General features: G+C 37.9%; 1 protein-coding gene across 1 annotated transcript in view; it reads left to right on the top strand.

Annotated features, from left to right (window-relative positions):
- DAW1 (dynein assembly factor with WD repeats 1) overlaps positions 1 to 12,048 on the top strand; it is a 1,156,427-nt gene that overhangs the window by 938,135 nt on the left and 206,244 nt on the right. The window contains exon 11 of the mRNA XM_044070429.1: positions 7,976 to 8,052. Within this exon, the coding sequence (XP_043926364.1) occupies positions 7,976 to 8,052 (77 nt within the window). The remainder of the gene's footprint in view (positions 1 to 7,975; positions 8,053 to 12,048) is intronic.

Here is a 12,048-nt window from a genome sequence, read left to right as displayed (position 1 = left end):
GGGATATGGCTGTGCTGCTGCGAAGGGGGGAATGAAATGTTGCATTCTTCCATTGCATGCCCGCTTCTAATCATAATCATGGAAGCCATGAGGGAAGGAGGGTGAAACAAGTTAGGTCATAAAAGTAAAAAAAAAAAAAAAAAAAAACTGGCTTGAAGTAGGACAGTACAATGCCCCAAGATACATACCCTTAAGATCCATGTTGGTTTTGGCTTAAATTCAGGCAGAGGTTATTGGAGTACCGATAGACCTATCCAAGGATGGGGGGGCACTGATATGTCTGTTAGAATGACAGAAGGGGTGGAATAAGAGCTCATAAAACAAAAACAAAACAAAAAAAAGCACTTGTCTCCCCCAAAAATACTTTTCTTCCTTCTCTCCATTCGCACTCTTACTTCCTTTATATCCTTGCACATGTTCCTGTACTTACTCTTCCCCCTTTTCTAACTGCCCTATAGTACTATTTCTTCTCCATTTCAGTTAGTAAAAGTGCATAGAAACATTGATGGGAGGCACTTACTGTGAGTTCCTGCCATTCTTTTAGCATAGTGAAGTAGCAAATCCCTAGCTGCAGTCACAAAAACAATTCTCTCCCCACTGGCCCTGTCATTTCCATGAGTGGGTTTCTTACTGAGTTGCTGCTTGGGCTACAAAATTCCTACTTCCAAGTAATTACCTTCAGCCTGGATTCTGCCTCTTACCATCATTGAAGTAGCCCTTGCACAGCTACAGAAGGCATACTTCTGAATGCATAGAAACACTGGGAGAATCAGTTGTATGACTACACAATGAAGCTTGTTAGCATCTCATAACCTGAACCTTGTTTGCTAAATTTCCAGATAGAGTGCAATGCCTCATAGTCAGTATATTACCATTCCTAATCCTTTTAGTGTTGCAAACTTAAACAAGCTGGTGTGTCTGTGTACAGTGTAAGAATACTTTGTTTCCTGTCTGCACTGACAAGAAGTGATCCACTAAAGTGTTAGGTTTTTCTCAGATATCTACAGAAGGTGGATTATTTTCAGACTACTAGGTCATTTTTTTTCTCTCATAGCTTATGAAATGATTCAGTGTTAACTTTCTGGTCCTCTAGCTGCCAGCTGTCTAAATTTTGCAGGTAGTCTATTTAGCTTTAGGTTATTGATACTTAAGTCAACCCTTGTTTTGCCTAGAGATATTTCAGATGTTCGTTTGACAGTAATTAGGACTTTTCTACTTTGACTTTTCTAAGTATCGTATTATTTATTTATTTTACGTTTGTTTACCAGGGGTAGTCTGACTCAGGTCCGTTTTCAGCAGAGGACCGGGGAGAAAAGCTCCAAAATACAATACAGTGTAATCAATACAAGCTCCAAAATACAATACAGTGTAATCCAATAAAGTACATGAGAACATATATCAAACTATAGATTAAAGTCGAAGTTAAGATCTAAAAGTAGTCAATCTGTAAAATGACTAAGCAAACAATGAAAAATCACTTTTTTAAAAAATCTATTTTTTTTTTTTTTTTTTGCATGAAATGACAGTTAAGGCATCAGTCTGGTGATAATATTCTGACTGTAAGATATTGTCAGTATTTAGCAAAGTAAATATGGCAGGTAAAAGAAAAAACTTTCCATGGGAAAAACTGGTGACATTTAGCAGAACCTTAGCAACAGTGTAATGGCAGAGATTAGCCTGGGGTGTAGCAGGAGCAAACCTTGTTGTTTTAATATTGGGTTTTCAGGAGTTTTTTAAATTGAGTAGAGGAGTTAGTAGAGGTAATTTGGCTTGGTAGTGAATTTCAGATTCTGGCTATAGTGCAGGCAAAGAGAGATTTACCAGCATCATTTTTATGTTTGATGACATTTATTAGGTTATGGTTGCTAGATCTTAAGGCTCTAGTGGTAATGTGGGGCTGAATCATGTGCTGGAGTGCTGGGGAATTATCAGGAAGGTAGTAGAGCTTGTGTGCTACTGAGAGTTGATTTAGTAGCAATAGTTGAGATAATTCAAGCCAATTGAGCTGCTTTAGGGATAGACAGTGATGGGACCTATATGAGGCTTCAGTGACAAACTTGGCAATCTTGTTATAACAAGATTCCATTTTGTTTAGATCAGACTGGTGGAGATTAGTCAAGATAGGGGAGGCATATAGAAGGCTGGCTAGGAGATGAGTCCTAATGATATTGGCTTTGGTCTGTCTAGTGATAAACTGTTTGTTCCTATAGAGGAGTCCCAGTTTTTTGTTTACTTTCTTAATGGTTTGCGCAATGTGGATGTCAAATTTCAGGTTGCTATGGATTTCTACACCTAGCAGTTAGTGTGTGTGGTTGGAGTGATTTGAATATTGTCTTTGGAGTTTATGGTAAAATTATTGTTTAGAGGAGGAGATCTAACAGGGTTGAAAAGAATTATTTTTTTTTTTTTTTTTTTTTTAGGATTAAGAATTAGTTTGATGTTAGTGAACCATGTTTCAGATAGAGTAAAGCTATTTTGGGTTAGGGTCTGCAGTTCATTTAAGGTGGGGGCGGCACATATAAGGGTGGTATCATCTGTGTATTGTACTACTGAGGCAGTGAGTGAGGAAGTTGTGATTTTGTTGGTAAATAGTGAGAACAGCAATGGGCTGAGGATGGACCCCTGAGGGACTCCTATGGATACTAGTAACAGGGGGGACAATTGGTCTTGCCATAGAGCTGCCTGTTGGTGGCCTGATAGATAGCTGCTGAACCATATTATAGAGGAGGAGCTTATGTTTACGGTAGATAGTTTCAAGAAGCATATTGCGGTTTATCATGTCAAAGGCTTTTGATAAGTCTAAGAATATGGAAGATACAAATAAACTTCTTGTTTCTATGGTGGTTAACAATGTTGGTAAATGTTAATAGTGCTGTGGTGGTGCTATGGGAAGGTCTAAAGCCATGTTGGGTGTTGGAAAGTAGGTTATTTTTTAGGAGGTGCTGCATTAGTTGTGAGTGAACAACTTTTTCTAATATTTTGGATAAAGGAGATAGAATTGTGATTGGGCGATAATTGGTGAGCTCTAAGGAGTTACCTCCTTTGTGCAGAGGAATAATATGGGATGATTTCCATAAGGTAGGTACTTTGCATTCGGCTAGTGACCTATTTATGAGACTAGAGACTGGCTTGGCTATAGCCTCAGCCGATATCTGAAGAAAATCTGCTGGTAGATTATCAGCTGCTAGTGTGGTTGGTTTGAGTTTCTTAAGGAATTTTGAAATAATCTTAGTGGACACAGGGTGCAGGGAAAAGCAGGGGGTATTGTCCTGAGTATTGGGGTGGGTTGGGGAAACTATTGGTATGGGGCTGCTAGTGCTATTTTAGGCATTAGCAAGGGTTTGGACTATTTCAGTAAAGAACTTGTTAAACTGAGTGGGGATGCTATCATGGTTGTTTGGTAGCACAGGGGTAGGATTAGTGGATTTACCAGGGTGCAGTATACCATTTATTGTGACCCAGAATTTTTGCGGGTTGTGAGAATATTTTTCCTGCATATTTTCATAGTTGTTAGTTTTGTCAAGTTTAATTTGTTTTTTTGGCTTTGTTATGGAGTTCTAGATATTTTTGTCTCAAAGCAGTAGTTTTGTTTTTGTGAAATTGAATCCATGTCTTGTCCCCTTCTTTCATCGTATTTTTGGTATCTTTTGTTAGCCATGGGGCTTAGTTAGTTTTATTCTGATGGTTCGGGAGGGAGCATGATAATTTAAGATTTTTAGGAATGTTGAATTAAATTACTGCATGGCTTCATCTAGGGTTAGTTGTATTAAGGGAGTCCAGTTACAGCATTTTAGTTTATTGATGAAGTCAGTAGATATAAAGGTCCTTTTATTACATACTACTCGGAGAATGGGCTGGTTGATGTTTTGGGATCTGTTCCTAATTAAGTAGGTTGGTCGATGGTCACTTAGACTATCAGAAAGACAGCCAGATTGCTGTGCGAGAGTGGGATCAGTTGACAGAATCCAGTCTAAGATGGACTGGCATTTTGATGATTTGTCAATTCTAGTGGGGGTAGTTATAATTTGGGCAAACCCATGGAGGTTAATGTGGGTAGAGGGGTTGTGGCTGGAACAATTTAGCCAGTCAATATTAAAGTCACCCAAGAGCATGGTTTCTTGTGGATGGGTGTTTGATATCCAGCTTAGTAGGATTTCCATTATTGTAGTGTTATTGCCTGTTGAGATATAGCCACCTGCAATAATTATATGTTTTTTAGAGTTTAGTTTTAATATGGCTAGGATTAGTTTAACATTTTTGACTTCTTGGGCATTACACTAAAGTTGTTCTATGGTGAGATGTTTTTTGAATACTATAGCTACACCAACTCTCTTTTTTCTAATCTATCTCTACATAAAATATTGTAGCCAAGGGGTGTAATCTCATTATTGTGATGTTCTGGTTTAAGCCATGTTTCAGTTAGCACAGTGATATCTGGTTTGTATAGAGCTATTAGTGCATGGAGATCTTGAATTTTGTTGAGTATACTTCTTACATTTATATTTAGGAAGAGAATAGACGAGGTAGGTCTGTAGTATAGGGTTTTTTTAAAAGCTGATTTGTGTTTGTGTTGGTTGATGTATTAGGTCCTGGATTAGGGTGAATGTCACCACAGCAAGTAAGTTTTTGCAGTAGATGTACATAGAGTTTGGTTAGTCTATGTATTATTTTCACTTGCTTTTGAGGAGAGTGAGGGTTGGTTTTGACCATCAGCTTATAGTAAAAGTAAGAGAAGGATTGAGAGGAGGTAAGGTTGCATGGTGATATGGTGAAGTTTTTTAATTTTATGGAATTGGCTATGGGTTGTGTTTGCCATGAGGATGGGGTGTTGATTTGTAGTTGGGTGTGGTAAGAGGAGAGGATGGAAAGTAGTAGTAGAGTGAAGATGGTTAAAGGGTAGAATCCCGCTTTTAATAGTTGGTTTTGTTGTGGGCAGTGCATTGTATTCAGTTACAGAAAGAGTGGGATGAGTAGAAGGAAAATGTCTAAAACTGTTAGGGTTGGGTGTTTTAAAAGAGCCAGTAAGGCGAGGCACAGGAGTGCACGAGAGACTATCAGTAGGTAAGAGAAAAAGGCCTACTGTTCCAATGTGGTAGCCTATGTAGTAATAAGTTGTAGAAAAACTACTAGAAAAGTTGGGTAAACTGCTTATGTAGAGTAGTTGCAGAATTTGGCCAGTTTCAGCATATATCATATATTAGGAAGCAGCTGTATGGTTAGGTATGATGAGATGAGGTAAGTAGTAACCTCTACAGAATAGAGGGCAGCAGAATTAGTAAGTAAACAAATGTAGGGGGAGATACTTGCCACTTATCTGTAATGCGGCGTTTGACCACAGCTAAAGTCAATCTGCAGCAATTGAAAAAATACTGTCTCAAGCTTAGATACAAAAATAATGGATAGGCACATACACACACTAATTTCAATGCTTTAGCTTTTGTTTAGTTTTTTTTTGCAGGGTCCGATATTTTCCGGGGCAACTTCTTTTATCTGCTTAATATTATGGCAGGAGGGGGTTGTTTGTTACAGAGTTTGGTCCCAAGTGGTCTGCAAGAGGGAAAAAAATAATTAAGATTTAGGGCGCATGCATTCAAGCTAGGACAGATAGGCTTAACAGCAAGTAGCAGCATATAATGGCAATAGTTACAGTACAAATACAGTGGAAAATAGTTCATAAACAATTAGGTACTTTAATAAAACAGCTTCTTAGGAACATAACAAATGGACATAGCATATTCTGGTAGTGAGCATTGAGATCACTATATTCTTAAGATAGCTGCAGAAAAAAACTGTGGCTCTGATTAGCTATGCAGGCCAAGCAGCTTCTTATTTTGTGTTATTTAAATATCAGTTATAGTCATACAACTGCCCTATTCACATTTAGCAGTGCCCTGAATGAAATCAATTCAGTGCTAGAAAATTTATGCATATTCCAGACATTAGCTAGTTAGTGGTCTTTTTCATCAGATTAATACATTTTTGAATGACAGAATCAGTAATATTTAAAGTTAAGTGTCTACAGCTCGCCACTCTATTTAAGAGTATAGCTGTAATTCCTGTCCAGATGCTATATATTCTGCTTGACACTAAGCAATTCAGAATCAATTACTACACTTTTGATGAACAATCAATTTTCTTTTTTAAAAATTAAGCAACAACAACCCGCAACATTGTTTAAGAGTAGCGCTGTAATTACTGTTCGCATCCTATGCATTCTGTCTGGTCCTAAGGAATGCAGAATCAAAATGGCACCTCACTGTTAGATAGTTCTGTTTAACTTGCGAACCAGAGATCTACTCGTGGCATCTACTTATGTACGGGATAACCAGCGAGATGGCTTAGTAGTTAAAAAAAAAAACATCCGAACACAGTATTACTACAGTTGCTGTTTGCGCTTGCATATTCTACCTAATACAAAGCAGTGCAGATTCAATTTAGCCAGGTACAACACTGTCAGCCAGTTCAATTTAGCTTGCAATCCAAAGATGTACTTGTGGCATCAGTTTACATACGGAATAACCCGTGAACTGGTTATGTAGTTCACAGAAAGTTCAAAGACAGTTGAAATATCAGTGATATTACAAATAAATAACGTGCAGAGATACAAAAACAGTTAAATTGAGTTAATTTCCTTACCAACTAATATGCATACACAAACAGCAGTGGCAGCGTCTATGGGGAAGAAAGTTTCAATTGAAAATGGCGCCTTAACAGTGGGGTTCCCTACATAGATTTCTTTGAAAGGCAGGTCAGGGAGGGCGGAGATAGGAGAGACAGACAGTGGTTACTGGAGCACTGAAGTGGGATGGGGGAGGGAACAGTTCTGAGCCAGTAAGGCGAGGCACAGGAGTGCACTAGAGAATATCAGTAGGTAAGAGAAAGAAGCCTACTGTTCCAATGTGGTAGCCTATATAGTAATATGTTGGGGGAAAACTGCTAGAAAAGTTGGGTAAACTGCTTATGTAGAGTAGTTACAGAATTTTGTCAGTTTCAGCATATATCATATATTAGTAAGCAGCTGTATGTTTAGGTAGGGTGAGATGAGGTAAGTAGTAACCTCTGGAGAAGAGAGGGCAGCAGAATTAGTAAGTAAACAGATTTGGGGGGAACCGCTTGCCGCTTATCCGTAATGTAGCGTTTAACCACAGCTAAAGTCAATCTGCAGCAATTGAAAAAATATTGTCTCAAGCTTAGATACAAAAATAATGGATAGGCACATACACGCACTAGTTTCAATGCTTTAGCTTTTGTTTAGTTTTTCTTGCAGGATCCAGTGCTTTCCCAGGCAACTTCTTTTATCTGCTTGCTATTATGGTGGTAGGGGGATGTTTGTTAGAGAGTATTAATTTGATTTGCTCATTAATAATTTTTTCAACAGAGTATTACGTCTAAAGGCATGTAAGTGCTTTATCTCTTCCCTTATCCAATATAAACATAAATCTGTCCATTATTAAAATGCTTTCTCCTTTACTGCCTGATTTCTGAGTATATGGGACTGGAAGGCTCAAGTATTTTGCACTGCATCTACCACAAAGTTTTAAATATGGCCTTCATTCATATTGACTTTTATGAACATTATGGCTCTACTCACATGTTCAAACTGTGATGAACAGTGATAATGTCTTGAATGATTGATAACTAAAGTGTGCTGAAAATATATTTATTTTGTTTTTATTTATTTATTTATTGAGGGGGCACTGTTATTTAGTAGGTGTGGAGACCAACATTTGAAGTACAATTCTGCAAAGTAAAAAATATGTTTACTGTAATTTTGGATGTTTCAGCTTAACTTCTTATTTTGATAAGCTATTTATGTCTACTGCTGACAGAAGGAATCACATAATTGTATTAGATTTACACCATGTGTTGTCTTTTTCCATCATTAATTTTGTAATTATTGACTATTTTATATTGTTTATTTAAATGTGTTTCATTTTGGCTTGTGGCTATTTTAATATATCTGCTGTTTTTAAAGGTACTGCAAGGGTATACAGTGCTGGTACACAGAAATGCATAGCAAAGTTGGAAGGACATGAAGGTGAAATTTCTAAGGTAATGTTACATTACGTTTTTATTAAATTGTCACCTTAAAAAGTTTGACTATGTTTCTGCTAACTAGTCAGTCGAGTCATAACTTAATCAAGTCTCTTAATTTATGCTGACTAGTTCTAATATGCTACTGTATCAACAATCAAAATAAAATATTTCTCTGCACACTAATTTCATTTAGCTTTGATGAACAAGAGCTTAAGTTGTCATCTTAATTGCTCATTACAGCCTGGTTCCATACCTGCTATGGATCATTTCATGTATTTCATGAAAACAGTCTTCTTATCTAGTCTGCCTTTTAAGCACATATAATATTCTACTTCTGCTGCACCTGCCCCTTCCTTCCTACCTCCATACACTGTTTTCATTTGTCTCATGCAGGCTAGAATGCTTTTGTGGATTACATCCCCCAAGCTATTCTGTTTCTTTATTCCTTTATTAAGCCCATAGCACATTCCCAAAGAAGTACTTTCTTAGATCCAGGGAGTAGAAGGTTCCTACATTCTGCTTACTGTTCTCTCCTCTCTTGTCTCCTTTTTGTTCTGGATGAACCCTTTCTATCTCCCTGGTATAATCTTGTGCATCCATATCAACAGCACCATCCTTACTTGTCTGTAATGAGAAAAGCTACATTTTTTGTACTCTAGCCTGATCGTTTTCCTGATCAGCATGATGTCTCTCTTTTAATACAGGCTACAGATTCCCATATAATACTCAGTTTCTGATTTGACTGCTTCTTTTAATTTTGTATTTGGAGTCTGTTTTCCCTCAAATCACACTTTAACATTCTGTTTGCTTCTGGTACTGTTCTCTCACTCTTCTTCTAGTGGTTCAGTACTGGTGGGCTCAATACCCCAAGATTATTTGCCTGCTGCATTGATATCAGTTCCATACCTCCCCTCTGATATTTTCACCAAGATTGTTGTGGCTTAGGCACAGCACTTTCAATTTGTCCATTGTAAAACTTGTCCGACACTTTTCTGCCCACTTGAGTCAGGCTTTTCAAATCTTTCCTTCTGTAGACTTACTACCTCAATCCTCCACTGCTGCCCCTATTTTTGAGTCATCATCAAAGAAGTTAAGTCAGTTCTCTTTTTCCTCATATATGTGTAAAGTAAATTCACTGCAGAGTAGTGGAATAATAACCAACCTCTGCAGTACTCCACTAGTTACTTTAATTAGTGCTGACATTACTCATCTCACTATATCCATATTGAGTTTTACTTTTCTGCCTTGTTGCAGTCCATTTCCTCATTCTTCCTACACACAGTCTCTGCAGTTTTTCTAGAGTCTTCATGCACAGGACTAATTCAGTGATCTTGGTGAAATCCAGGTAGACTAAGTCAACAAGTAATTCTCTGTCAAGTTCTCCTGTAACCCAGTCATAAAACTGGATTAGTTTGTACTCAGCGCTCTTCCTAGACTTGAATCCAAGTGTGATGTTGCCATGGAAATGACTGTCCTGTGGCAAAGTAACAAGGTTTTCCCTTTGAATTCCATCCAAGGTTTTCTCTTCCTGCCCCCTCCCATTTCATTCAGGAGTACCACTTTTGCCATCTTTTAATCCTCAGGCACTTCTGTACTGACAAGTTATCTGTATAGGATCTCCATTAGGAGATCAGCCAGCACTCTTGACAAATTTCTATCAACCTTGAGAAACAGACTTCTGCAGGGCAGCAATTTCCCTCTTCAGCCTCTTCGTGTCTATCCTGGTATTCATCCACTAGTCTTCCTATTCTGCCCTTCCTCCCAGCCTTTCTCCCAAGACACGATTGTTCTTTTCCTTTTATGCATGATATCTAAGTTGAAGTATTCATTAAGTACTTCTGCATTTTTCCTGTGCCATGACCCCTCCCATCCATATTCAACCTAGCCAAGTCTGTCCTTCCCTTCCTTCTTTCTGCCATATACATAATAAAATGCATTTGTTCCTCTTCTTGACCTCTTCTTGCAACTATGTTTTAAATTACAGATTTGCTTTCCTTACCTCTTTTGTTGTTCTTCTTTTTGCCTCCTTGTACTGTGCCTCTTCCATCTCCTGCTTCCCTTTCACGTCCCGTATGCCTTGTCTTTTGCAATAATAATTAGTTTTACATTCCCATGTAGTCACATTGGCCTTGTCTTTTCTCTTTGTGTCTCTTTCTCAAACTCTTTTCTGTAGCTCTGAGTATTCCATACTAACCTTTTTTCATAGATTATTTATTCCTTTGGCATCTTTCAAACCCTAGGCTCATTTTTCATTCTCATTCCCCAGCTTATCATAATCCACTCCTCTAAACTTCCACACTATCATCTTAATCTTAGCATTCTAAGCACACACACACACACACACACACACACACACACACACACACACACACACACACACACACTCTGTCAAAGGAAAAATATACTTTAAAAATGATCAAAACACAGTAGGTTCAGGTTAAGGCACTTTAATCTTGCAGCAAGGAGACAAAAACGTGCAAATACAGAGTTTGTCTGACCAGAAACAGGAAATGCATTCATTTTTATAGGTTATCAAATTAATCCTGTCCTACCATGCTGACGTAACGGATTACCACCTTTTGGTCATCATCTGCTGACCATCTTTCCCATGATTTTCTGCTGATTTAAACAATTTTTATGTGAAACTTCCTGAGGAAAACAACATGGCCTTGGTTACTTTCAGTTAGATACTTGTTATGTTACATTCAAGATACTATAGCTAAATCGAACACAATGCTAGCAGTTCATTTCTCTAATAATCCTTTGTCTACTTTATCTCTAAACTACTGCAGCTGCAGAGGTTCCCATCCTCTGAACAAGGCTGTTTGTCTAGAATCATTACATTTATAAAATGGTATATTGTCTATTCATATGCTTCTGACCTAGCAGATAAACACCTGCTTCTCAAGTACATTTCCCCAAGGCATAAACAAGAATATTGCTGTGCTAGCAGTTACTAGGTCAGAGGGCAACTTGCAAGTTTCAGTAAGCATGCTGCAGTTTTAGTAAAGCATATTTTCAATCTCATATGAAACTCAATTTATATAAATCACAGTGTATGAGAAATAGAATGAAAAGCATATTAAAAACACTTGATTATTAATTTGGCATTAAGCATACACATATTAATACATATTTTTCTAACATCTCCCTCCTGTTAATACTTTTTATTCTATTTTCAAAAAAGGATAAACAGCTTGCTTCTTTTCCTAACCTCTTCCATTTAGGATTTGCAGTTAAGAAAGTCATTCAGTTTAAACTTTATGAAAGTGTCTCGCATTCTAGCAGCTCTTCAAATTCAGTACTTTGATACATAGTTTCAGATACGGATATATCTATGAATTCCTTAATTAATTTCTTCATAAAGGGGATTCCGCAACAAATACAAACTCCTATTAGGAGTAAACCTATCCCAGTAGCAATCAATATGTTCATAAAGATGGAGCCCCACCCCCCCAAAGGCATTCTGAAAAAACTCTGTCAGAGGGTTTGGGCCTGGTTTGGTCATGGCCGACACTTGCTGAATCACCTCGAGATGGTCGTTCATCTCATGCTGATGGTCAGGAATGAACACACAGCACTCTTCTTTGATTAAAGCACAAGTTCCGCCTCTCGCCACTAGGGTGAAGTCAAGAGCCATTCGGTTTTGAAGCACTACAGTTCTCATGGCATTCAGTTCATCAGTTATCAGTTCAAGGGCAGAAAAAGTTGCATTACTCATTATTTCGAGAAGTTTGGACAGTTTTCACAGCTCCCATATTGATTTGACTCCATCATACATGGGTGATTTACCTGCCCAGGATATAACAGCATCGCTCAAGTCCATGTGCACAAATTTGGTTCCCACATTACGATGGTCTTTCCACCCTGCTTCGATTCATCCCACTGGATTATCAGGTTTCTTAACAGTCTTTTTGATTACGTCTCAAGTATTTTGAATACTCCCCTGAGGCAAAACTGCAGTGTGTCGGATGGCCGGAACCAGGTATCCCAAAAAACAACTGCCAGACC

This window comes from Protopterus annectens, chromosome 4.part1 (genome assembly GCF_019279795.1).
Source record: "Protopterus annectens isolate FY-2018-M chromosome 4.part1, PAN1.0, whole genome shotgun sequence".
NCBI lineage: Eukaryota > Metazoa > Chordata > Ceratodontiformes > Protopteridae > Protopterus > Protopterus annectens.
This window is presented reverse-complemented; position numbering and strand designations above follow the sequence as displayed.